Source organism: Rattus norvegicus, chromosome 2 (assembly GCF_036323735.1).
Source record: "Rattus norvegicus strain BN/NHsdMcwi chromosome 2, GRCr8, whole genome shotgun sequence".
NCBI lineage: Eukaryota > Metazoa > Chordata > Mammalia > Rodentia > Muridae > Rattus > Rattus norvegicus.
This window is the reverse complement of record NC_086020.1, coordinates 45,646,679-45,674,633: the sequence shown is the minus strand read 5'-3', so window position 1 is coordinate 45,674,633 and position 27,955 is coordinate 45,646,679. Positions and strand designations below refer to the sequence as shown.

At 44.0% G+C, this 27,955-nt stretch overlaps 1 protein-coding gene and 1 long non-coding RNA gene across 25 annotated transcripts in view; one reads left to right on the top strand and one right to left on the bottom strand.

Moving 5' to 3' along the window:
- The window catches only part of Ankrd55 (ankyrin repeat domain 55), a 100,076-nt gene that overhangs the window by 42,453 nt on the left and 29,668 nt on the right, over window positions 1-27,955 (bottom strand). For 14 of the 20 annotated variants that reach the window (XR_005500312.2, XM_039102572.2, XM_006231940.5 and 11 more), the window contains 4 exons: window positions 25,849-25,971; window positions 22,043-22,173; window positions 18,232-18,341; window positions 8,609-8,669 (listed from right to left, as the gene is read on the bottom strand). Coding sequence is in view for 19 of the 20 variants with exons in the window: in XM_039102572.2 (XP_038958500.2) it covers window positions 8,609-8,669; window positions 18,232-18,341; window positions 22,043-22,173; window positions 25,849-25,971 (425 nt within the window). In the remaining variant the exon portion in view is untranslated. 20 annotated transcript variants of the gene reach the window in all.
- Window positions 1-27,955, top strand: part of LOC103691456 (uncharacterized) — a 63,127-nt gene that overhangs the window by 14,289 nt on the left and 20,883 nt on the right. Inside the window, exons 2-3 of one of the 5 annotated variants that reach the window (XR_010064083.1) lie at window positions 2,964-3,071; window positions 3,271-24,569. This is a non-coding gene — a long non-coding RNA (uncharacterized LOC103691456). Of the gene's footprint in view, window positions 1-391; window positions 24,570-27,955 lie in introns of those variants that run through there. The other 4 variants (XR_010064085.1, XR_010064084.1, XR_010064082.1 and 1 more) reach the window with 4 other exon arrangements.

The window sequence follows — 27,955 nt, the reverse complement described above, 5'->3', positions numbered from 1 at the left end:
TGGGCAGCCACAGATATTGTGCAAGCCATCCTTGAGGGACATTTTTGTACAACTGCTTCCTCCTTTTGTCAGTTTCTGTGGAGCCTGCAGGCAGTTTAGCTGTGCTGGTGAGGGCTGTGGGAACCATATATAGGCATATATATATATACAGACTTCATTCAGGCTTGGAGGCTTATCTGTGCTGAGCAAGGGTAGACATCACAATGGAAAAGTGAAACATGTAAATGTGTTAGCTGCCTATGGCACCAGTCACACAGCAGGCGTTCAAGACATGTTTTCTAAAAGTAGTGAATTCCAGCTTATCAAGGTTCTCTTGGACACGGGAAATATGGAACCTGTTAGATGTGAGATGGCTACCCTCATCTGCTTTTCCCACCATCTGTCTTTCTGGCTCCATTGAGGACCATAGAAACATTCATAGACATGGTGCATAGAAGTCCCCAGATGGTCTTGGTGACAATGGAATTCCATTTTTATGAAAAGTAAACATCAGTCCAAAGACCGGAAGAATAATTCACATTAAGTTAGGAACATAAGCGCTCCAGAATGTGTTTCTTTGACATACAGTGTGTCTTGAGACTATCACAGGACTGAGTGGCGGGTGTAGCTGGTGGTACACAGGACAGCCGTTGTGAAACCAGTGCTGATGAGTAACTCTGTGTCCTGAGTCCAGGACATTCCATTTCAACTTCTGCTTAACTGACAGGTACTAAAAGAATCTCAGATCTCCCTCTCTGACAGCCATTGCTGTTTTTCTTTCTCCTTTCTTTCTTTCTTTCTTTCTTTCTTTCTTTCTTTCTTTCTTTCTTTCTTTCTTTCTTTCTTTCTTCCTTCCTTCCTTCCTTCCTTCCTTCCTTTCTTTCTTTCTTTCTTTCTTTCTTTCTTTCTTTCTTTCTTTCTTTCTTTTTTCTGAGCCACAAGTCCGATTCACGTGAAGCAATTTACCACCTTGCCTTAACGAAGAAGGACACAGAGAGTAATGCTGATATGACCACAGGAAACGCCTTGTTTGTCCTTTGTGCAGAGGACAGGACAATAGCAGGGAGCTGAGAGATCGGCAAAACATCTCTACACCTCGAAGGGTCTAGAATTGCATGGAAGTTCAGTCTCTCCCTCGTTGACATTTAAAAACTGAATGAAAAATGAATGAGAACATGACTGTTCCTAGACATGAACTAAGAAGCTTTACTGTATATGAACTGGGCCACGCGAGACAGAGGGAAAGAGATAGAGCAAGAGAAGAAAGAGGGTGGGTAAGAGGCAGGAGTGTGCCAGGGGACCATCCAAGAGGCCAGAAAGCTGTGTATCCAAAATGGCTGAGGTTATACAGGAAAGAGAAGCTGGGGGGCGGGGAAGGGGAAACCCCGCCCCTGGGAGGCAGAGGTTTAGAGAAGAGGGCGGGATGAGAGCTGCTGGGAGGAGCCACAGGTTCTGAGTGAGAGCTAACCAGCTTCTGCTTTGATGTCTCAATAGGCGCCTCCGCCATTTGTCCCTGGTTTCTTTGAGATCCAATAAAAATTAATCCAATAACATTAACCCCCAGGAATGTGTGGGTATTCCCCACAAACTTATAGAGTATCCCTCGGGAGGAGGGGGGATTAGAAATGTGTGATGAACTCTATTTTATTTCACTCCTATTTGGAAGAAACCAAAACCAAAACAAAACAAAATGAAAAAACTAAACTCCTACAGATAAGGAAGGATCAGTAAATTGAGTCCCTATCTTTGCCTTGGAGTTTCCTAATCTAGAAAACCAGCCAACATCACAGTAGCCAAAAGTTACAACTGGAGATCAGTAACTGAGGCTGGGTCTTTAGTACTGGAGATGGCGACAATAATGTGTTTCAAGAACCCTCTCTCTTTAGAGTTGCCAAAATGATGCAGCCACTAAAAATGTCTTTAGAATGGAGATTTCTATAATGTAAATCAGACACTACTGAGAGGGAAAAAGTTAAAGATCATAAAGTAGAAGCAAATTCTAATGAGAACAAACATACAAAATAAGTAGAAGCAGAGCCTGGTTGCGCATGCCTTTAGTCGAAAAATTTGGGAGTCAGAGGCAAGCAGATGTCCAAGTTTGAAGCCAGCAGAGTCTGCACAGTGAGTTCCAAGACAGTCTGGACTACACAGAAACACTGTCTTGAAGGACAAACAATAAAACAAACAAAGCAAGCGCAGAGAGACTAAGGTTGCGTTTACTTTTCGACAGAATCAAATAGCCCCCTTCTTCTAGACTGAATCACAAGAGCAGTTATAAAACTCTAACACAGCAAGGACTGAGCAACTTCTGCACAGCATTTCATTCAACGCCCAAAACGTGTTTGGAAGATTTTTTTCTTTCACTGACAGTTCACTGTAGTAGCAGTTATACCTGTGGGTAGAAATAAGGATGTGAGGTTGCATCCGAGAAGTAAGCTTCATCCTCATGGAAAATCTTTTCAGTTATGAACTGGAGATGACTGACAGTTGTCAACAGTGTTAACAGAACCTTGCCACAGGGATACTTCTGTTTCATCCATCGACCTCACAATATCATTTATATACATCACTACTTCAGAATCGTAGATGTTGGTCCCCACATCAACTCTTACTTAGTGCATCAGTAGAAAGTTTGTGTAAGTCAGACCTACTACTGAGGTCCGGCAATCACAGGCATTTAGGGGAACAGTAAGTTCAAGGACAGCTTGGGCTATAAAAGTAAATTCAAAGCTGACTTTGTCACTCTACTGGGACTTTTCTTAAAAAAAAAAGAAAAAGAAAGGAGGCTGGGGATATAGTTTAAATATGTTAGACTGTAGGTTCTATGTATGAATATAGGTTCTATGCCCAATACCTCAAAAGAATTAGTTCACTAAAAAAATACAGCTTGTATATTACTATTATCAACTTGCGTTTTAAAACATTCGGATAACTGTATTTCAAAACAATGAATTTTGTAATCCTATATATTTTGTTTTGTGTAGTTTCAGATATTCGTCTGAACAGAGGTCCACAGGTCCAAAGCCCATTGATGCAGGAAATATGAGTAAGAATTTCCTGCTCTTGAGTCCATAGGGCATTTTTGAAAGATGGTAAGCGATAGAAAATATTATTTTTTGGAAATCAATGCTGGAAATAACTAATGCCACCTAGAATTGTCTGACTTGTGAAATACATAACTGAGTTAGGTAGCAAAACAGAGGGGAAAGGGACTTTAGAGTATAAATAATACAAATTGCATGACTTTTTCTTTTTTCTTTTTTTTTTCCTCTTTTTTCTTTTTTTTCGCAGCTGGGGACTAAACACAGGGCCTTGTGCTTGCTAGGCAAGCGCTCTACCACTGAGCTAAATCCCCAACCCATGACTTTTTCTTGAATTAAAATTTTCTGGTCCTTTTTATAACATGTGTTCATATGTAATGTGTGTGTATATAATATATATCATATCAATTAAGATTAATTATTTGTATATATTCACCAGTTTTTTAAAATATTTATATGATTATTTTAAAGTGTGTGTGTGTGTGTGTGTGTGTGTGTGTGTGTATGTTTGTATGAGAGAGAGACCTGCATACCAGTCAGCATCTGTGGAGTCCAGGGAAATTCAGTCCCCTGCCACTGGATTTATAGGTGATTGTGAGTCACCCTTACACGGGTGCTTGGAACTAAGCTTGAGGCTCCTGCAAGAGTAGGACGTATTCTTAATCACTGAGCCATCTCTACACACACACACACACACACACACACACACACACACACACACACACATACACACACACACGTACACATGTACACACAGTACACACACATGTACACACACAGTACACACACACGCACACACACGCACACACACGTACACACATGCACACACATGTACACACATGCACACACATGTACACACATGCACACACATGTGCACACACACATACCTTTTGATATTCGCTATGTGTAAGTTACTGAGATAGAATCAAGGAATTCAAAGACGGAAGAGACGTTGTCCTCAGAGACTTATGGAGTTGGGGACTGGGGATAGAGGGAGTTAAGAGCTCTTGAGCAAGAGTGACTTTAAAGTACGGTCAGTTCCAGTGTAAAGTTTTGGGGTATTTAGATGTTCTAACATTTGCCTTTTGGTCAGTTCTAGTGTAAAGTTTTGGGGTATTTAGATGTTCTAACATTTGCCTTCTGTTAACTATCAAGAGAGACGTCTAGAGTCAGGGACCATTTCTTCAGAGTTTGCTTCTGGGTGCACACTGGCTAGAGTTATGTACTAGGAATGCAGGAAATGGGACTGGTGCCGTGGATCCTGTCCAGAACTTCATGCCTGCTTTTGCAAGTTGAATTTATTTTCTCAGAGTCTGTTATAACTGGTATTTGGATTACGAGGCTGCTCCTAAAAATTGTACTAACATAAAATCATGCACAATACCAACACCGCATCCTAAATACCAGGCACGATGGCGCTTCTCTGTGTGGATGCTCTAAGAATTCTAACCCAGATACCAACAGCACAGTCTCCTGATGGGGTTCTCTTCCTAAGAAATCTAAGATGAGAGCGGGAGAGGCTAGATTCCAGACATCCAGCAACCTAACAGTTCCCTCTCTGACCTAGACAAGCCTCCATTGATTTTTCAGAGTGCCTTTTAGACTACCTGTGCAAAGGACACCTGACCCATCTGGTCTTTCCTACTGTGAGAACCTTCTCAGTGTGAATAGCTTCTAAAGAAGTCAACTTTGCAGTCAAACGGCATAGTAAGAATGAAACAGGAAAAAACCAAAAAGCTGACCACTGGAAAAGAATACAGAGTTGAGAAATGAAACCACAGACAAGCTAAGAGAAAATTTAGTTCTCTGAAATTAAGTTTCTTTTATCTTTAAGGTAAGCATCCTTTTAAAAAAGGGGGTTGGGGGAGGTACCCAAAGCAAAATCAGTAATAGGAAAAAAATATCATCTTAATAAATCGTATTCCTAAGTCTGTGAGTATGGCACTGTGAATAGTTCAGCCAACTGAAAATACATTTTAAACCTAGCCAAGACAAAGGAGCAGCATTCAGAATACATAAAACAACAAGGAAATGGCAATCACCTCTGTAGATGAATGGAAAGTGGACACAAAGAGGCAGATCATGAAGGAAGATACAGAACGAGTGTCAAGTGCATGGGAGACGCAGTCTCAAACGAGGCATGCGAATAAGTCGCTCGGAGAAGAGAGCTCCGTAGCCTATTGGTGCTCTGGGAAACAAATAGGCAGCATGGTTAAACCAAAAATGAACATGCTATTACCCAGAAATTACTTTTCTAGAGGATTTCTTCCATAAGGGACTCAAGGAGATTTGCGTAAGACTGCGTTTTTAGATTCATGTTATGATGGTGGAAAACTGGAGGCAACCTGAGTACCATTCACAGGGGAGTGGCTGAATGGACTGAAGTGCTCTCCTAGTGAGGAACGGGTTTCCACCATCAACACGGAGAGCCGAGAATGTAAACTTGAAGAACCACACACAGAGCGTGTGTGATACCGTCTGTGTGGTGGTCTGTGGTTTCTATGACTACATGGAAAGCTGGGGTGAGTGAAGTGATTACTTGGCTGGAATTAGTGAAGGGGGTGCTTTCTAATATTGCGGTAGCATTGAAGTTACTGACTAGGAAGAAAATACGGTTATATGAAAACTGGACCCCAGAAGAATTGCTTCATGTCTTGAACTTACATAGGACAATCTCTAAAATGATACCCATTTTCTTGATATGAGAGCAACACGTTCTAGTTTTAGAATTTTTTCAGAAATTGCTCCCCACCCCCACCCCTTTCCTCTTTCCGTCTGTGACTCTTCCCTATCTGTGTGCTTCACATCCACGGAGTCAACCAAATGGGGATTGGAAATATTTGTGGGGATCAGAGCTATCGTAATTGTGCCCAGACTTCTTTCTTGTCTATGTGGTCTAACGACTATTACACATTACTTTCAATGCCTTAGGAATTTATTGTCATTACTCTGGAGACTTGAGGTCTGAGGGAAGATGCGTGTAAGTTACTGGCAAAAACTGCACTGTTTTACAGATGACGCTCGAACTGCTGATTTTCGGTGTCTTAGCGAGAGCTCAGGACTAGTTCCCCATAAACACAGAGAGCTGGCTCCATGTTAAGTTTACTTGTATCCATATAGATGCGCACGGTATGAAGAACACAGATTTAGAAACATGAGTGGAAACATTATGTGTAACTTAAAGGCCACTTTGTGTGATTTAGAATAAGCCTGTAAGCCTGCCGCCAGGAAGCTCTGATAAGAAATAGAAGCAGGTTCCAATGTGTCAACGGACCGGCCATGAGAAGTCACACAGTGGCAAATTGATGTTAGTGAACTAGCCCCATGCTGTGAACCCTGATAACCCAAAGCCACCACCCAGTGAAAGGATACTGGAACTTTGGAAATGGTCTCTAGGATCTTACTGCTGTACTCAGGAGACAGGGCTTCTATAGCCCTCTGCGTTGATGATACTCCTCATCCGAGGACCCGAGGTTGGCCTCTGTGTGTGGCCCTGGCTCCAGTGACCCTTGAACTTCTGACACTGTTGCTGAACTCACACATGTCTGCCCAACTGTTAGCACTAGCCACTGGCCAAGACTTTTTAAAACCTCTACCTGTGCCATCCTGCCAGCCTCCCACACTGAAGGACGGTGCTGTGGAGGTGGGTTGAGCTGGCAAAGCTGCTGAAGTGTCCTCACCTTAGAAAAATCCTGGGTCGAATCCTTCAGCAATGTCTCCTGCCCAACCGACTGCTCCTTGCCTGGTGAGATGTCTGTAGCATAGTATTATAAGGGTGCGAATAAACCAAGCTAATTTGAAAGACAAACTTTGTGTGGACATCCTAATTGCCAAGCACCTCACAACCCTCAGGCTGCATTCTTGTTTCTAAGCAGGAAGGCTAATTGGAGGGAGGTTTTGTCTGGATGCAGACCTGCTGAGACATTGGTTTAAGAGGAAACTGTGACATTGGATAGAACATATCACCTTTAAGACTGCTGTTCTCTGAGCTTAGAATTTGCTTGGTCAAAATGCTGCTGTGATAGCAAGAGAAATTGTTGTTGTTGCTATTGCTGTTGTTATAGTTGTTGAGAGGTCTCTTTAGGTAGTCCTGGCTGTCCTGGAGTTTTGATATGTAAACCAGGCTGGTCTCTAACTCACAGAGATCCTCCTGCATCTAACTCCTGAGTTATCCTGGGATTAAAGGCAGGCACCACTATGCCCCTCCCATTTGTCTGTTTGTTTGTTTGTCTGTCTGTTTGTCTTTTAAATAGAGATCACTTTGAGGAAGAACCAGAGGTCTTTCAAAGATCTGTGTTCGCCTCAGCTTCCGTGGGTGGAGTAGGGGGGATGGGGAACTATGATTTGCTTGGGATGCTACTGGTTCAGCTTCTGCCAGGGTTGCGGGTCTGCGAGTGGAGTCTGGCTTTAGAGTATGCATGGCCAAATCACCAGCTGCCTAAATAAGACCCACTCTGGGGGTGAGGCTGGGGCTGAGGTAGGGGAAGTGGTTGGTAGCTTACTTAGGGTCTAGACATCCCCAGCATGCAGACACAGCACTCTGCTTCACACGTGGGCACAGACTGATCGGTGCACCCGTCTCCACTCTGATTCTCCTTTTTGAAAGCAGAAGTCTAAAAAGGTGCACTCCTGTCCTCTGAGGTTTGCCTTTGGGTCACTGAAGATCTGTGGAGTGTACACAGGGTGTGACCCACAAATCAGGGAGATGTTTAACCTCGAACCCAAGTTGTAAACAGGGGCTTTTGGGTGTGGTCATCAGGATGGTCAGTGGGAGGCCTTTGAGACAGGCTTAAGACAGTTGGGGCAGAGATGTAAACCAAGAGGAAGCTATGAGGGGCCGACTCCTAGCTCAATGTCTACGATGAACTGGGCCTATCAAAATCAGTACAGTGTGAATCTTGTGTATGCATGTCTTTACTCTAGACTAGACTTTTCTCAGTACTACCAACCCCTTCTTACTGAAGAGTAACCTGGTCAAGCATGTGTTTTTATAGAAAGCCCAGGCCTTCAGTTGGACTGAGGTGCTTGTAATGGAACTCTGTTGGCTGACGAATATCAGCACTCGTCCATGAACAACTTGGCATAGCTATAATCAACAACGACAGCAAAGCCCTTAGCAGCTCTGGGGCAGCGCTGAAGGGTCTGACCTGGAACTCTGCTCAAAGGTGAGGACTGATGACTTGGAAGCCTTCTGCAAGGCCGCCTTAGCTATGTGAAGGGAAACAACAGTCATGATTAACAGGGCTAGCAATGCTGATCTAGAACTGTTCTGTCTGTCCCTCCTAACTCAGAAAAAAACAAAAACAAACACACAAACAAACAAAAAAACAAACCACACATCTGAAGCCATTGCTTGTTATTTATGTTGGGGGGGGGGGGAGACTCTAGAACACAGGGGAGGAAATGCCCAGAGGGAAATAACAAAATTTCAGTCATATAATTAATGGCTAAGTACTCAATGCTAAAAAACCTCTCCGTGGTAGAACCTGTTCACACCCAACGTGCTAGCACTCTGCCTGAAGGTAGGAGCAGAGAAGCTTGCCCGCTGAGGGGGATGTGCAGACTGTGGCTGGGGACAGCTGACTCACCTCTGTGTCCTGATGGTTGATCTCACTGAGGCTAGACTGCTGCAGCAGGACGATGAGAAGCCTGTTGGGGAGAACAGAGTGGGTCGTCAGCCCTGACAGCCACGGGTGCTTAGAATGGGTATTAGAGCACAACACCAGGGATGGAATTGGAGGCTTCTGAATAAAAGGAGGCCCTTCCCATCTATCCGAGAGAAAGGTGCGTGGGAAGCCATTAGTGTAGAAGACAGAGGAACGTGTCTGTCTTCAGCTCCTGACTGAAATCTTAGTGCTCCTGGGGACTTAGAGCTGCTGAGGGGAGGCAAGGCAAGACAGCCTTTACTCTGTCACCCACAGAGTAAGTACTTCAGTAGCCAAAGTCCTGCGCCGCCTGGCTTTTATTGCCTTTGCATAAGCACACAGTATGCTTACATTTATACCTTCATACATTGCTAAGCGTCAGAGCAGGAGAGATAACAGGACTCAGGGAGCAGCAGCCATCACTTGATTCCCAAGTTCATTTTCACTGCCCTGAACTTGGCTGTCTGAGGTCAACATTCCTGCCATGAGATACAGGCGGTTGGCAGCACTGGTTGTAGGGCCAGGCTCTGGAGCCAGACTGTCTGTCCTGCCGAACTCTGTGCTCTGAGACAAGCTGCTTACCATCTTTCTGCCTAAGCTTCCTGTCTTTGGGGACAATACGTTCTGATGTCACAGCCCAGTGAGAGGACTGAGACTAAAGCATGTAGAATATGTCTGAAAGACAAACATGGTATTTCCAGAAACATTAATCCTAGATTTTTCGAGCCTTGGGCCCCATCTCTGGACCACCAGGGAGATTTTTAAAATCGCAAACAGCTGGACTGTACTCAGTGGGTCTTGGAGAAGCCTCGTCGATTCAGTTGAAAGGTGCCTTTTTAGGCCAGCCTGGTAAACAGCCCTGTTTGGAAACCATTGAGAAGGCGCTGGTGATTGGTCAGTGAACTCCGATGATGAGGGCTGAGAACATGCAGACAAAGAGGTTCAAATGACTTTTATAAGACTTATTTGAAAAATTAAGCTATTTAGTTTTATTCTCCAATCCACTTTTCTTCTCTCTTGTATATACATATTTATGCATGTGTGAATATGTGTGGTGTGTGTATATGTGGTGTGTATGTGAGGTGTGTGCATGTGTCATATGTGTATATGTGTATGTGTGTGTATATGTGTAGTATGTGTATGTGTGCAGGTATATGTGTAGTATGTGTATGTGTGCAGGTATATGTGTAGTATGTGTATGTGTGTGTACATGTGGTGTGTGTGGTATGTGTATGTGTGTGTATGTGTGTATATATATATGTGTGTGTGTGTATAGTATGTGTATGTGTGTGTACATGTGGTGTGTGTGTGGTATGTGTATGTGTGTGTACGTGTGTATATATATATGTGTGTGTGTATAGTATGTGTATGTGTGTGTACATGTGGTGTGTGTATGTGTATATATATGTGTGTGTGTGTAGTGTGTGTATACATGTGGTATGTGTATGTGTGATATGTGTATGTGTATGTATATATATGTTATATGTGTGTGTGTAGTATGTGTGTGTACATGTGTACATGTGTGAATGTGTATGTGTGTATTGTATAGGATGGGTGGATATCAGGTGTCTCCCTTAGTTGCTGTACATCTTTCTCTTTTGACAGGGTCTCTCACTGAGCCTGGAGCTCACTATTTGTACAGGCTGCCCTTGTCAGTGAACCCTAGAGTTTCTCTTGACCCTGCCTCCTCATCCCCAACATTGGGTTGTAGATTTGAGTTGCCATGATTCTTCGCACGTCCTAGGATCCACACTCGGGTCTCTGTGCTTGATGGAAGCCACCTTCCCAGTTCTTCCATCCAGTTTTCCCTCATCTCAGCTTAGAAGACATCCCAAACCCTAAGCATTAAGTTACCACCAACCAGAGGGGAAGGGATGCTGGACCAATCGCTCTGTCTTCGTGATAGGCACAACGCAAGGAGAGTTTGAATAGGGATGAGGTATCCTTATTTGCTATAGACGTACAATGACTTGTGAAGCCTGGGTTTGAATCTAGTTTTTCCAGTGTCTCTGGGGGAGCTAAGCTGCCACTGGAGCTTAGTTCCCGCCTCATAGCTGAGTGACCTTCTCATGCATCATAACATCAGTGGAGCGAAGGGTCCCACGTCTGTAGCAGGCTGAGAATTCCTTGCACAGAGAATGGTAGGAATGAACTAAGACTGTGAGCAGAGTGTCTCTTTTACGATTTCTGAATTCCAGACTCATTCCTTTAGCTGATAGGAAGTCATTATAAAAATAATTGAACTGGGGCGACACTTTCCATTTCTGTAATTATCTCGCCTCTAAGTGTATTTTCCATTCTGGTTGCTTTATGGGTGGGAGTGACACTGAACTGGTGACTGTTTCCTCTGTGTGTCTCTCGCTAGTGGCCACTTTTAATCTCTAGGGTCCCTTTGGTTTGCAGTGGTGCAGAAGTGGGAGGGGAATCGAGAGATGAGCTTAGGCAGTGGTTCTCAACCTTCTCTATGCTGCAACCCTTTAACACAGTTCCTCACGTTGTGGTGACCCCAGTCATAAAATTATTTTTGTTGCTACTTCCTAACTGTAAATTTGCTACTCTTATGAACCGTAATGTAAATATCCAATATGTGGCCCCAAAGGGGTCACGGTCCACAGGCTGAGAATTGCTGAGCTAGGCCAGTGTTACTCTCTCAGCCTGCCCCAAGTTGAATGACTACTGTACTCAGACAGGTTTTCCTTTGTGGATCCAGTGGAGAGAAATGGCTCCCAGGAAAGTGAGGCTCAGGGAAGATTGGAATAGGGGTAAACAGAGCAAGACGGGTGAGCCCCGAGGCAGTGGGATGAATCCCTTTCACCATGGGCTTCTCACACTCCTGTCTGTGATCCCTGACTCTGGAGTTGGCCTTCGAGGATGACACTAACCAAGTCTCCACACCTATGATTTGGCTGTTTAGTTAATGGGAGCCCCTCAAGAGGAAGGACAAATCAGATTAGCTTCTGGTGGTAGTTCCTTGCCCCCTTTAGATTAAGGGGTGGTCAAAGTTTTCCGTTCTTTTGGAGAATGTAAGTTTTTTGTTTTTATTTTGTTTTTGTTTTACTAGCTTGCCATGCACCCCCAGCCGGCTTTGAACTCCTAAAGCTGTGGTTCTTCTCCCTCATCTAAGGATAACAGACATGTGCCTCTGTGCTAGGTGAAACGAGAACACCACCATCTCTTGCTAGTTTCACTGGACTTTCCTTGGTCGCTGCCTTTGTGAACCCCCTGACCTCTCTGCCTGATGGGCCAACCTGTGTTCTTTAACGATTTAGTTTCAAAGTCTTCAAGACTCATTGGTCTTCAAAGCTGGACACAGATGTCCAGATGAAGAGCTCTCTCTCTCTCTCTCTCTCTCTCTCTCTCTCTCTGCCAATGATTTCCTGCTCTCTTTAGATTAAGGGGTGGTATATTTATTTTCCTGCTCTTTTGGAGAATGTAAGTGTTTTGTTTGTTTGGTTTGGTTTTTGTTGTTTGTTTGTTTGTTTTTGGTTTTTGTTGTTCTTGTTTGTTTTTTGGTACCTTGCCATGCACCTCTGGATGGTTTTGAACTCGTAGGTAGTAGAGGTCAGCATCTCTCTCCTCCCTGAAACTCATCACACTGCTGGCTAAAGTCGCCACATAGCATTCCTGTGAATCAGCCCGAACTGGAAACTAGATATTCTCTGTGGAGCCTGGTGACCCCTTGCTCTTCTGTGGTGTGGACTTAATCTGCTTGGTCTCCATCTGCCTCAGCGCTGGAACACTTGCTGGCCTCCATCTTGTTCTCCTAGTGCTCCAGCCATGGTGGCCAGAAACATTTCCTCCTCCATCCCCATTGGAACCTGTTCAAACTGCCCTAGCAGCTCCAGGCCACTACATACCAGGTACCAGGACAGCAAACAAGGATCCCCAGCAGGTGCCTTTCCTCACCCAGGGCCATGACTGAACAAGGAGAGCACAGAGGACTGAGGTTAGAATCCATGCTTCCTACCCAGGGGCCGTGGACAAGTTAGAACATTCTCCAGGGGCCGTGGACAAGTCAGAACATTCTCCAGGGGCCGTGGACAAGTTAAAACATTCTCCAGGGGCCGTGGACAAGTTAGAACATTCTCCAGGGGCCGTGGACAAGTCAGAACATTCTCAGGTCTCGTTTGTACACTGCAGTTTGCCTAAGAAGCCCACAGAGAGGCTCAGGTTCTCTGGTTTGCATCTCCATGTGTACAATGAAGAGCACACCTTCCAATTCCTCAAGATTTGCTAGAATTTTAAGTGAGCCAATGCTTATGAAGCACCGAGCATAGCTCTCATGTGCATACACCTAACTTTTCTATATTGGTTCATTAAAAAAAACCAAAACACTTGCTGGGTCTTGTCTTTTCTGGGTCCTCTCTGATCACCGTTAGGTGATTCGGGTGGCAGCAGGAATCAGCGGAAGGCATCGTAGGAGTGGCTTACCTCCGCAATCTTTCCTGTTTTGTTTGACCCTGCAGGTTCCCAGCCCTGCAGCTCAGTGATGGCAATGAGTGGAGACAGTCCCCCAAGCCAGGTATCTCTCCTTCCTGTCCCTAATGCCAGCTGGATGCAAGGGTGTGCTGTGGAATATCGTGATCGGCTTACAGCATTAGTAACTTACAGGATCCCAAGGTAGGGAGCCAGGAAACCCTTTGGCTGAAGTCAGGAGAACCAAAAGGATGCAGAAATGTGGGGCGGGGTGGTGGTGGGGGAGGAATGAAAAAGAAAGGAAAGAAAAAAAAAATCTGCCTGTTACCATGGAGACCGTGAAGAAGTCCCTCAGAACCTGGTGGCTTCTTCCAGAGGAAACTGCTTCTCGCCTTTCAGGGCTAGCGCCTACAGGGCTCTACAAGCACAACTCTGTCTCTTTGGGACTTTGTCCTAAGGATTCTGTCCCCTCTTTTACCCAGCCAAGGGTATAGGAAAAGCTCAAGGGCACTGAAATGGAGAAAACTTGGACCGGTTGAGAAGCAAGAGAGCTCAGAGGAGGGGCTCCGGTCCTTTGCATTCACCAGGCTAATGTATAAATCACTTATCCCAGTGTCTGCTCCAATCCTCACTGCCCTGGGGCTTAGCCGAGGACGTGAATCCAAACCAATCAGAGAACTCAAATCTCTCCGCAGGCTGAGGGCAGAATACAATTGTCCCTCTGGATTGTTTAAAAGCAGCTTCAGTCTGAGGTTTTCCCTGCTAATAGCCTTCAGTGAGTGTCACATGGGAGGAGCTTGCTGTTCGGAAACTTAAGGGTCAGCAGATTTTTAAGCCAGTGTAAACAGCTTTTCACAAGGTCTCTGGGTGGGTGGCTGTTCGTACTGCTTACTAATATGAAGAAAATACAGATGGACCTGCACTCACAAGTTGTAAAGGGAGTTTCCGGTGGAACTGAATAGCCTGAGTTCAATTATACAGTCCCAACGCAATCTGTTTCCTTGAGTCTACACAAAGGGGAGTGAATGTTCCTATCCCAGCATCCTCTGCAGCAAACACCCGTTCGCTTGCATGCTGCTACAGAGCTCTGTGTACAAATAACTGTATGTTTGTACACACCCTTTGCCGACCTGTGTGTGCCAAGGTGGGAACTGTAGGGTGGCAATAAGGGGATCCTAATCTACCTACCTAATGCTAGCATGTGGTACTCATGTCTGCCTGCTATCATGCCTATCTGCGATCTGCTATTCATGCTTGTCATGCCACACTCGGCATTAATGCTTTCTGAACACAGTGTAGTAGGTACAATGGTCAGTACCAATGGTTCATATAGTTTCCTCTAGCCTCCCTTCTTATAAGAAAAGAAATGCATTCCCCTTACTTTCTGGGAAAGAAACTTATCTGCCTTGACATATTAACTTGTCTAAGACAGAAGGGTTGGCCAGATGAGGCCAGATTCAAGTTTAACCTGACTCCTAGCCACTCGTGACCTCAACCCAACAAGGATCTTAGGTGACTTTTGGTTACATAAAAAAAAACAAGGTGAGTGAAGAAATTAGCCAGAGAAACAGGGGCAGAAGATGGGAAGAAAAGATCTACAGACCCGTGTGTGTCATAGGCAGGTTTCAAACAGAGGTTTGAACTTTCCAATCACAAAAAGCAAGGCACGGGATCACAAATCACAGAGTTCCTATAATACAAATTCCAACTGTTTTCTCTGGAGCGGGGCCATCCCTCCCTTAGTAAAACCTTTTTTCTGTGGTTTCTTATATAGGATTTTTGAAGATGTTGTAATGAATAAAATATGATCTGATTGTGAGCCAGTAAATTTTGTAAGGCTGTTTCTCATAAGGCCTGGCAGCACAGGCCAAGGGTTTGCTGATAAAATATGATCACTACAATGAACTCTGCAAGGCCCACAATGGTGGCTCTCAGGAAGACAGCAGACCCCTCAGGCATGTTTTCCTCATGCATGTCAGTTAGTTACCTTCCAGTCGTCACAGTTCCTCATCTGTGAAGTGAGGATATATGTATGGCGCTATATAAATGAGTCATAACTGAGAAAGCTCTAAGAACGTTGCTCAGAGCAAGTTTATAATAATATATCCTCATCGACAGGATGTTCATCTTCATCACTACTGTTGTTTGCTGTTAGTTTAATTCAGACCTAAGCATTTGCTAAGCCAGTCTAAGGTTATACCTATGCGTAGGCTGCTGGGTAGAGAGGTTTCCCTCAAGTCAGACAACCTAAGTTTGATCCTTGGAACTCACATGGATGAAGGTGAGAGCTTCTGAGGGTTACCATCTGACTCCCCATGTGAGCCACTGTGCACACACATGCACACACACACACACACACACACACACACACACACAATAAATAAATGGATGCTTTTTTAAAGGTCGAGTTCATTTAAGAAACTAGACTCACATGCATTAATGGAAGAGACTTGGCTTTTCCAGTGCAGTCACAATGTTGGAAGATGTCTACAAAGCCAGACAGGTCTGTCTTCTCAGAATGCAATGCTAAGTGTATGCGGATACTCAAGCAGGTGGCTGCATCCCAACTCTTGCTTAGTTTCTGCTTCAAACACCCGAGGCAAATGTAGCCCTGCCATAGCATTTCTCAGTAAAACAACCGCTAAGTATCTCATTTTAATCAATTCACGTTCAGGAGGAAGCCTTTAGGATAAAGCTGCTTCTAGTCTGTCTGCAGGTAATTCGGCTACTTTATTTGCTGTCTATGGGTTGGTAAGGGTTGGACCCAACCCACTTTGAAGAAGACTCACTAACACAAAATATTGCTTTTGAAATACTTGATCAGGCTTTGGATTTCATTAGTTGGGGAGCATTGTAAAGCGGGATTTTACCATTCAGAATCAACTACCTAATATAAAAAACAAAACAAAACAGAACACTTGAAGCTTTAGCACACAGAAGGAGGTTTACCTTTTTGGATTAATCTCATCAGAGGATTTTGGCTGGGTCATTAGGTATAATATCCAGAGAAGGAGGATCCTCAATTCTTTGCTTTCAAAGTTCTACCTGTGTGGGATAGATCCTAGAGTGTTTAGAGACATTGCTATAACAAAGTCCACGGAGCTGGGAGGGTGGCAGTGGTGCACAGCCTTCATTCTAGCACTGGGAGCAGGTGTGTGTGCGTGTGTGTGTGCGTGTGTGTGTGTGTGTGTGTGTGTGTGTGTGTGGTAGTCAGGTGTGTCTTTGAGTTCGAGGCCAGCCTGGTCTATAGAGTGAGTTCTAGGACAGCCAGAGCTACACAGAGAAAACCTGTCTTCAAAACAATAAAGAAGTCCATGGAAGAGGATATACACTTGAAAGCGTTTTCGACTAATGATTTCAGAGGTTGCATCTCGCTGTCTCACCCAATCTTGAATGTCATTTTGATTGAGAAGACTTATACTTCAGGTATAGATGGTACACGGAATTTTTCATCTAAATCCGAGTTCCCAATTCATGGATGGGAATCAGCAGAGGCAGAGAGATTGCCCTCCCAGGACTGTGTTTCCTGAGGTCCATTCTATGTAAGTGTGTGCAAATGACTAGTCCTTTTTAATGGAAGAGCAAGTGTGGTTGGTGACATTTGCCTGAGGTTTTGCAAGAATGAACAAGGCATCTCTTTGCTCCTCTTTGCCCACCACCAGGCCAAGCGAGGGACATTCTGTGATCTTTCAGGAGGCCAACGTTACAGGAGGAGAGGTGTTAAGGTCCCTGAATCACCATGTGGAGGAGAGTCAGCCACCACCTAGCAACGCTGACCTTTGGACTGTGAAGTAAAACATGAGTGTGAAGCACTCAAACTTTGGGTTTTATTTGCTGAAATAACTATAATTATCACAACTTAAGTGGGTATTTATCTTTCAGAATACGTAGCTTTTAAAATTACTCAAGAGAAGCAGATAAAGTCACTTAAGTTCAGTAATCCAGGAGAATAATTCTTGCAGGGAACGGTTTCCAATGTATTTTCTCAAGATCACTCCTGCAGAAACAGTATACTCTTGTGACTAAACATTTGCACAAGCTGTCTAAAATAAAGTCTTTCCCTCCCTTACTTTCCTTTCCCCCTCCCTCCCCTTCCTCTTCCCCTCCTTTTCCTTTTTGAAAACAGACCATCTGCTTAACTATGATGTTTACTGATAGTTAATGGTTTGGGCTTGCTCAAGGCTTTGAGTAAGTTCTGTTATTTCTGGATATGGTCCAAGCTAACAAGCAGCAAGCCTCAGGGGTAGACCTGGAATTTCCCAAGCCTTTTACTTTCTATAAAAATGACTGAAGAAATCCTGTTATTCCCGGGCTACATACCCCCACATCCTGCCTAGAGGATGGTTTAACCCCTTAGCTCCCCAGAGCTTCAGGTCTTCATTCTGGCCCTGGGTGCTGAGGATGAGGCAGACAACGTATCCCCCCAAGACCCCCTCACACCCACCCCACCCCCACCCCACCCCCGTGCTACTGGTCAGGGCCTGGGACTGGGAGATATATATATGAATGAAAGGTGTGCTGTATGCAACAGAGCATGAAGGAAGAGCCAAGCTGCAACATTGCTATTTGTAGTAGGAAATGTCACAAGCGGCTGCAGGTAGGAGCTTTCAAAACGATGGAGACAGAGGCCCATTTGACCAGTGAGGGAAAGAGGAACTCAGTTGGACTGGGAGAAATTTTCCCCTTGTTTTCTCAATTATCTTACCAAATTGTGACCTCCTCGAGCATTGACTTTCCTTAAGTAAATCTCTTCCCATGGGCTCCATGCATGTACCCTCCTGGTTTTGCCTCTAACGCCTCGGACTTCCGCCTCAGGCTCCTGGGCTTCTTCAACTCTTAGACTCTGGCTGTACACTCCATTTGGACATTAGCCCTTACTGACATGTCGTGGCAGTTGTAGCTTGTTTGATTTTCTACAAAACACTTGTCACTGTTGGAAAGTATCTTGTTCCTTTGTTTACTAGTGAGCTACAAAAGGGGTTTCACTGAGGTAGGAGGGAAATAAGGTTGGAGTTTAAGGCTACGCTAGAACATTTAGTGTGGTCCTATCTGTAAAAAAATGGGTGTCACCTTTATCAGCCACAGAGGGGTGTATTCCATGCCCTTCTCCCGCAAGGTCTTCTCCATCTGGCATGCTATGAACTGCTTACCTCACATCAGGTTCAGCAGTGGCAGCGTGCAGTGGCAGGCGGCCATTTTTATCTGGGATGTTGTGCTTGGCACCATTTCTGAGCAGACTCACACAGCCTTCAAGCCAGCCCTGAAAGGCAGTAGCAATGGCGTCATGATATAACTCAGCCGTACCTGACACAGGTCAACATGCTTCCTATAGGTCTTTTTCGTTTTGTTTCATTTTGATTTGGTTGGGGTTTTTTTGTCTTTTTTTTTTTTTTTTGTCACTTCTTTGATTGAAACCATTAAGGACTACAGTTCCAACTCAGGTGCCTTAGCAGAGCAGGTCTGAGCTTCGTGTTCCCAGGTTTTCTGTATGATCATTGCCCTTTCATATGCAGATGATGCAAGCACTGTTCTCCTGCTCTCCCTTCATACCCTGGACCACTCACTGGGATTCAACTGCCTCCTGGGTCCCTCTCCAGTTCCCACCCACCAAAGATAGCATCTGACAGGCAGTGGTCACCTACCCTGGACTCTCAGCCTGAGGCTTAAGCTCCAACTCACACATATCAACAACCTGATTTGGATAAAAACACACCTACTTCAGAAACTAGACTTCAATGCCTCTTCTGTGTCCTAGTCTGCGTGCCCCAGAAACACTGCCATGTGTAGGCCTCCATTCTTTATTATTTTATGTTCCTTTTCTAATAAGGAGAGCACATTGCTTACTTGAGTCAGCCTCGTTGTATTTAGATGTGTAACCCGTGCACCCCGCCAGTAGCTGAGACTCTAATGGTAACATTCCGAGTTTCTAACAGGAAGGCATGACTAGTGTTCTCCAAGGGATGGAAACACATTGTAAGGTTTTATGGGCCTATGTATTTCTCGAGAGGCTGTGTGAATTCCTTGCATCCTAATTGTATTAACTGAAACTTATATTATCACCTTGTTGGCTAGCATTTCTGACTGGGTCATTTTTCCTGCTATCTTATGATAAAGGACAGGAGTAACCTGAGGCTAGCCCTGCCAAGATTTATACTGCTTTTGTTATACTCAGTTTATACTTTTTAACTGAGGCAACATTGCTGATAACCAAGATTGGGTCTCATTCCTAAACAGAAGGTCTCCTACACTTATCTACAACCCTTGGGTTTCTTGCCTACTTATAAACAGACAATTAAATAGCTGAGCTTCTCATTGAGAGGAGTGATGTTATAACCTCTGATTCAAAAGCTTCTCTTTTCCCCTATTTGTATGAACTCAAGCCTCGAGATGTCCCAGTAGGACGAGATGACTGAGGATCCTCTTTGTTAGTATAACAATATTGGAAGCACCCAATCCCCAAGGGTTAATAATCTCATGCAAGTTAAGAAAGTAAGAGTAGAGAGAGAACCTTGTGGTTTTGAAGAGTCTAGACAACATCTGTCAAGCAAGAGCACATTGCTACATAGTGACTTGGAGGCTAGCCTAGACTACGTGAGACCCTGTTCCAAAAATCAAAAGTAAATAAATGTCATGAGCTCTAATACCAAGTAAAGCTCTATAGGATTGACCAGCAATATCCGTCTTAAATAGAAGATAATATTTGGATAATACTTGTCAGTATTGACTCACAGTTTACTAATGTACTAAATTGCCCAAGCAGTGGACTCACGCAGTTTTTGAAAAAGCAGATCTTTTGGTGGAGTAAGCTTTGAAATATCTAAAATATTTTGCAATGTTTCCTGGAACTCAATGTGTGTGAGTGTGTGGTTTTCTTCATTCTTCTTTTTTTTTTCCTTCAGAAAGGAAATTTAAAAATCAGTGAAGACATTGAAACACTTGATACCATTCTGAAGCAACAGACGAGTGTCCCACCCGCTCCCCACTGCGTGCCTCCCCACTGCTGCCTCCTTCTTTCCCTTCAGGTGTGATACGCTTCAACTATTGGGTTTCTACACCTCAGAAAGATGGATCGAGGCCCAAGAAGGTGGAGTGATCTGCCCAAGGCCCCATGTCTACAAATGTATTTGTGTCCCGAGTTGAGACTCAGTTTCTAAGTGTCTCTCCTGCCGAGTTTCTCTTGATGGTCAGACTTAGTCATTGCTGGATTTCACAGTCCTGCTCAGAATGTCCCTCTTCCCAGTGAGCCTTGGGGGGCTCACACAGAGGCCAGGCACAGTGAAGCAAGCATCCCACCCTGTGTATTGTTACCATTTCCCTCACGCGGGTCTTAAGAATGGCAAGAACTTGTGAAGATGCCACCTTTCTACATTCCAAGTTGCCCCTGGCAACTGATGTTTACTGGGGGCACTTCTCTCCAGTCTTTTCAAATTTTGAATCTTAGAGTTTAGAGTCATTTAAAGACATATAATTTGTTTACACCATATTATAGAGTCCGACAGATGCCAATTTTAGAAGCCATCCCACCTCTTTCCTCTGACCATTAATTCAAACTTTTGCCTGTTTTTCTGCTTTGTCTTGTTTTTCTCAGACACAAAAGGTTGGTATCAAGAGCCGTGATGAAGGCATGTATTACAAGGGAGGTGACTGAGAGGGTGATCGCACATTTGTGTGACATACAGAGACTCACTCAGGTAACACACACAGAGCAATGGTCTTTCCACTCAAGTAGACACTGACTTTGCCAGGAAGGTTAGTTTAACCCACAGGCTCTCATCCTCCTCTGTCCCCATGCTATCCAAGGAGTTTCTAACTAAGGAAGTACCTCAGCCTTTCAAACAAGACCTCGAAGAGATATTGATCCAAGAGGCCTATGGACCACACTTCAAAAAAAAAAAAATTGCCTCTGGGTCCTAGAGACAGAGCCTGCAAAGAAAAAAAAATTTTAAAGTGGCTTCTGAAGAAAATTTCTATGGGAATTGAGCAACGCGTCATTGCAAACTGAATTGTGTGGCAGGAAGGGGTGGCGAGTTTGGGGAAGGGAAGTATTTTATTTCAGTGGGGCTGAAGGGGTGAATCAATCCTTTGGGGGAGGGGGCTGGCTGGGAGAAATCCTTGGCTATCAACTGGCAGTAACACTGAACCCAAGAGGCCACAGATGTGAGAGCATGGTGGCAGGGTCTCTGGAAAAAGGAAAGCAATAAACTGTCCCCCACATGGGGGACAAGGCTGGGCTTGTTTCACATGGATTTTAGCCAGCCTGGGGAGCTTCCACAAGGACCACAGAGAGCATCTGAGAGGAGAGTGCTAGAGGATTTTCAGTGAGTCTTAACCACACTTTGCTTTAAAGTTGAGCAATGCGGACCTGAAATTGCTAGGAGGAGGGATGACATTACAGTCTCTAATGTGGGCACTAGCTATGAACGGAGCGAGTTCTTCTCTTGGCCTTGCCCCTGTGATCCTGGTGCGTCTCCGGTGGCTACATCCACGATGCCCTTGTCTCCTCACCCTTCCCAATTCTCATCACTTCTCACATTCTGCAGCCTGCTGTTTCCACTCGGTTAATTTCCACCTAATCCCACCCGGCAGATGTTAACTGAATCTTCGAATTGTTACTACCCTCTGGGGGTAGGGCCAGAAATGTCCCAAGGGAAATTCTGATGTTGAGATAGAAAATAACATTTCTGGGGGTCACATCACCTCTATGCGAACTTGTGAGTTACAGAGTGAGTTCCAGGACAGTCAGGGCTGCACAAAGAAACCTTGTCTTGAAAAAACATAAACGAGCATTTTAAAAAGTGGTTCTTACAATCCGTACAAGACCTAAGGATAATGAATAAAGCCTAAAGCCCTATACTTGCTGACCTATTCTATCAGCCCACGGGCACCATTCTGTGTGTAGAATTCACCGAACGTCTTTAGGTCCTTTGCCCTGTAGCCCCATTAAGAAACATAGATTCATACCAGGTAGGTTGCCAGGCATAAACTGGTGCGACCGTATGCATCCTGTGTATTAATGTTGGCGCCCATCTTTAGCAGCAGCTTCACTGTGTCCACTTGACGTCCCGAAACTGCATGCATCAAGGGCGTACATCCTAGAATGAGACATTTCAACAGATTTATAAATGTTTAGCTCTCTGGATTTATGAGCAAACTGTTTGTCCGGTCATTTATTCAGATTTCCTGTAGCACAAATCCAGCCGCTGGATTTTGTGGGACTGCAGAGAGCCAAAGACGATAGTTTCTGTTTACGTAAGCCACGTCTTTCTGCTCCCTCCCCTCAGGTGTCTGTGAGTCTCCCCTCTCCCATGCTCAGTTCTCTGTAGTAGTGGGTGGATCAAAGCACTTTGGGCAGATGACCAAAACTGGCTATCGTTGTCTCAGGGATGTGAATAACTCCAGCTCTACCAGGTAAGCTTACCAGGACTGACTAAGCGGAAGAAGGTGCACTACCCAAGTAACCAGGTTCAGGATAGTTTTGGAGGTATCGGGCTGTAAAGCTGGGTGGGCGGTAGCCTAACGTTGGGCTACACAAATTCTCAGTAGGATCTCCCTCACTGAACTCCTTCTGAATCAACTCCACCAAAGGCGTTTTGTTTTTCGGTGTGTTTTCTTGCTGAATAGAAATAGAGATGAGAGGACACATTTTGTTTAACTTTGAGGGGCTGTTGGAACATTCGGACTAAGGAGCCAAGCTCGGATCCGACCCCTTGCTGAACTGACATGTGCTTATATTCTGTGGAGCTGGAGACCCATGTTGGCCTTGTGGTTCTCCTCTGGATGAACCCAACTATGGTCCACAGGGATCCCCGAGAATAGATCTCTGGACTGTCATTCTCCCAGAACATGGCAGTTGGCGAGCCAGCATCCCTCCTTTTTAATATTGAAGCAGCAAGGAAGTGATTCTTAGAACAGTAGGTTCGTCCTTCCCCTCCCTTCTTTCTCCTTTTCTTCTTATCTTCCTCATCTCTTCCTTCTTCCAACCTTCCCTACTTCCTTTCTTTCTCCCTTCTCTTTCTCCCTATCTCCCTTCCTATCAAGTAGTTATAAGCCTTGTGGTGGTGCATGCACTCTGGAGGAAAACAGAGGCAGGCAGATCCCTAAGTTCAAGGCCAGGCTGGTCAACAGAGTGAGTTCCAAGATAGGCAGAGCTACACAGAGAAACCTTGTCTTGGGAAAAAAAATATTAAAAGTTAAAAAAAAATGAAGAGATAGGTACAACCATTGCAGGGGGAGGACATAATAAATAAGAAAATGAAACAATTTGTAAATCTGAGATATTCAGTAAATTAAACAAATTAATTTTACATAATATTTTAATAAAATTACATGCTCTCTCTGACTAGTTTAAATCAATCTTGAGACTGCTTTCTATACAAATGTCTTCAGAGAACAAAGAACAGAAAATTACCTTATTAACAGACCATATTTACTATAAAGTTATGACAACTAAAATAAGAAATAGCTCAACGGTTTAGAAAGGAGAGTTTGGGAAACACTCAGACGTGCATGGAGCTCGCTGTATAACTCAGGTGACATTGTACATTGGTGGGGAGGGCTAAGGTATTTAGTAAGTATATACTGACCAGCTGACGATACACAGGGTCAGGCTTCCACATTTTCTTTCAGACTGTTACATTTTGCCTGTACATTTTGTCTGTAACCCACCTGGATTCGGTTTATGCCCTCATCTTGTACCTGCGATCTCTGAATTCACACCTTAGGACTGTAGTGCAATTAAGTTGTGTGAAAAGCAGATATTTCTGCTGTTCTCTTGAATATGAGCATTTCCTTTTCTCGCCTTCTGTTCTAGCCTTTTGGGTTTATAGTGCATTGAAGTTAGGTGTTGAGAGTGGGCATTCCTCGTCTGTTCCTGATCTCAGAGTCAAAACATCCATCTTTAACAATTGAGTTATAATGTAGATAATTTAGAAAAGAAAATTACATGGCACAGACTTGAACTCATGACTCTTGTGCTTCAGCCTCCCAAGTGGATGGGACTATAGGCTCATACCACCGTGCCTGGCTTTGTTCTCTGTCGTGTTGAGAAAGCTCCTTTCCATTTCTGTTTTCTGAGATTGAAAATTACGGATGAGTATTGACTTCTATGAAATGCTTCTGTGCCAACTGATATGAGTATTCTTCTTTAGGGAGTTTATAATTTTATCAAGTATTGATATTAACGTAGGTTTAGTTCATAAATATAGCTAAGAAGTATTTTCTTCTTTTCTCTTTTTGAAAGAAATCATATAAAATTAATGCTGATTATTCTTTAAAGTTTTTGTGAATAGGTTAGAGAGATGGCTCAGTGATTAAGAACATTTGTTGCTCTTCCAAAGGTTTGGTTTCCAGAACCAAGATTGGTGGCTCACAACCATCCGAACCTCTAGTTCCAGAAGATCTGATACCCTTTTCTGACATTGGCCACCAAGAAGGCACATGGTGTACAGACAACACTCGAACACATAAAATAATTCTAAACAATAAGCAAGTAAGTAAGTAAATAAATAAATAATAGTAGAACTCAATAATACCATCTAGGGCTGAAGGGAGTTTCCTTTAGGAATTTTTAAATTATGAATTTAATTTCCTAAATAGTTATAGTAATATTTAATTTGTTTCATAATAGAGCTGTTAACAACCATTAATTATATATATTCCTGGTGTCCACTGTGATATTTTCATGTAGGTACTAACAGAATCTAACTTCCTCTCTTCCTCCTAGTTTATTTTATTTTGAGCGATTAATTCATTTAATCTAAATTGTCAAATTTATGTGTGACGTTGTTTGCAGCACTTCTGTAGGATCTGTAGTGGTGTCCTTGGGCTTGTTCCCAAGAGTGGAAATCTGCATCTCCTTCAGTCAGTTTTTCTTGTCAGTGTCACTACAAGTTGTTCCTTGTTTCTTTGAAGTTGTTCCTGGTTTCTTTGTTTCTTTTTTTCACTATTGCTTTTGTCAATCTCATCTTTTCTTGTTTCCTCTCCCCACCTCTGTGCGTTTTGAGATATTTCACTCTTCTTCCTCTAAGCTTCTGAAGCAAGAACTCATACAGATGGCGGAGGTGTTGGACCAACGGTGGAAGTGTTCCCTCTTGTGAAGCCATGCAGTTGTGTAGAGTCTCTTCCTATCAGTGCTTTCCTGTGATCGGTCTTGGCATTTTGCCTAGAGAATGCAGGTTTTCAGTGGCTTTTCTTTTGTCCATGTCTGTTGGCATTCTGTGTTGCCATCTCCTTCAGCCTCAACCCTGGGATATACAAGGCAAAAGGACAATCCAGAGAACTCACCACCATGCCCTTCCCTGGATCTCAGGACTTGGCCCTTCTCTTGGTTTCCAAAGTTATTTTAGTTATCCTATCCATAGTTCTTAGTTGTATTTGGAAAGAATGGAGGTGAAAATGCAACCATGACAACGATGATGTGTGTGCACGCGCACATGAGCATTGTGACACACACACACACACACACACACACACACACACACACACACATCCTTACTTGGCCATTCCTACAAAAATACTGGAAACAACCCACTCCATAATAATATGTGAAACATAATAGGTGACTAGTAGGTGAAAGATGATGAAGTTCTGTGTCCAATGTCATGCTGAGAGGTGCCAAGGGATTCTACAGAGCCACAGGCAAGATGCCTGCAATATCCTGTGGTCAGTCAAAAAGAATTTCATTAGTATGGCTCATCTCAAAAGACAATCTCTGAAAGAGTAATGCATCTCATCCCAGGTTTTTTAAAAAAAATGCACAAACAGCTTACCTTCACTGTCACAACATTCTAGGATGGACGGATCCTCCCGGATCACGGCAGTCAGAGAGTTGACATCTCCATTCGATGCTGCCTGATACACCATTGTCAGGTCGACTTCTTCAGATGAGTCACCTACACAAACCAGATACTCTGTTAGTGTGCAAAGTGAGTTCACTCAAAGGATACCACAGACCAGATTGTCACCCACACAAGTGAGTCACTAAACCTTCCTCTCCAGTGAATCCAGGCAGAGGCGGGGTCAGCTTAGTCATATACTCTCTTCTGAAGGGACACTTCTGAAGAAAAGTGGGCCACTCTAGGTCATTCGCACACTACCACATGTTGGCAAGGAGCCTTGGGATTGACGTGTTATGACTCTTTAGGCATTGAGGTTTCCCAAAATCAGAGAGACCAGTAAGGGAAGAGGGCCATCTTCTTCATTTCAATCTATTCTTCAAGATCTGAAGCATACTATGTTTTCTCTTTTGTTTGTTTCTGTTTAGAGCCACGGTCCTGTGTAGCCCAGGTTGGCCTTAATTTTCTATGTAGCTGAGGCTGACCTTGGATTTCTGATTCTCTTACACCCACCCCTGAGAGTTGGCATTTGCAGACGTGGGCTGCTATGCCTGGTTTTGTGCAATTGTTGGAAATTGAAAACATGTGCTCTCTAGGTAAGCCCTCTACCAACTGAACTACATCCATGGACATATTACCGGTCTTCTTAGTACCTCACTTTGTCCATCTTTGGGAGAAGCATTATGGTCATTCCTCTCTCTCTTCCAAAGATGTTCGTACCTTGATCTTAGCTCACTATCTATCTCCAGATGCCCTTATCCTGTTGCTTCACATGGGAGGCCCTGGAGACTGGGAAGGGAGAAGATGGGGCTCTCCTCCCTTGCTGAGCATCTAGCAGTAGCTGCCTCCTTCCTACCAGGAGCTTTCCCTATGCAGAACTAGCTCTCACGTGGCCCCCTCACAACCTGCCCACCACTGCTGTCCAACTGTAAGTTGAGCAATAGCTTTTTGTTGGTGTTCATCTGTAGCACTGCTATTTGCATCTTGTGCCTCGTTTTGCATATTTTCCCTTCCATTAAAGCCATTTTCAATCACCTGGGTTTGTATAGATGCTATTTCTAGAAGAACCTAGGTTGTACAAAACAAACTGCTTTGAATGAGGGAGCCAACTGTTTACTCTGCCTTTGTGAAGAATTGATCCAACAATGTTACTGCCAAGGATGACCACAGACTGCAGTCAGGTGACTCCCAGAATTCGCAGAGAAGCAAGCTCTCCTGTGGAGATGCCTTGAGACAGGCTATGCCGAGCCCCTCTATCAGTGACACCCGTGCTTGTTTTCTCCGAGTGTAACTGATGTTCAGAGAAAGAATATCTCAACGGTTTTAAAGTTGTGTTTTTCTTCTCCTGTGGACAATAGGGCCATTGGCCTTTTGGTTCTTTGAACTTTAGCTGGCACGCATCCTAGAGTTTTGTTTTGGTTTCTCTGTCCCCGTGTTTCTGAGAAACCATTAATGATTTTTAACCAGCTAGCCAGTCCAATGCAAGGACCGCTTACTTACAACAGCATCGTTTTGTAAAGTGGGCCACTGCTTTCTAACTCCTCCACATTTGGTTTTGTGTTTCATATTTTGAAGCAGCCTCTCCTGTCATTTGTGCGACAGGTGAAGGGTCAGATACCTTAGGTACAAGCCAGGCTTGTGCTAACTGGCTATGTGGAAGTTTGGACCAGGCACCCTCACCTGGCTTAGCTTCCTTACTTGTAATGTGGAGATCTTGACAACACTGACAACTGTCTCCCTTGGGTGGAGTGACACTGTGGTAATACTAATCCTGTGTGCTTAATAGCAGCCTGGCATTTAGTAAGCATTTTTTAGTACCTGCTATTTATACTGCCCCACTCAAAAACTTTTAGCTTATTTAGACAGTATTACATGTCTGAGGTATATGTTTAAAATGGGGCTCTTGTTGAAGGCTATGAAAGAAGCCATATATTGTTTAGATTTTGTTACAAATCTTCCCATAACTCATGCAGGACGGTGTCATTATGCAGCAAGGCAGGTCCAGGATAAAGTGAAGCCTAACACTGGATGAGAAGGAAGG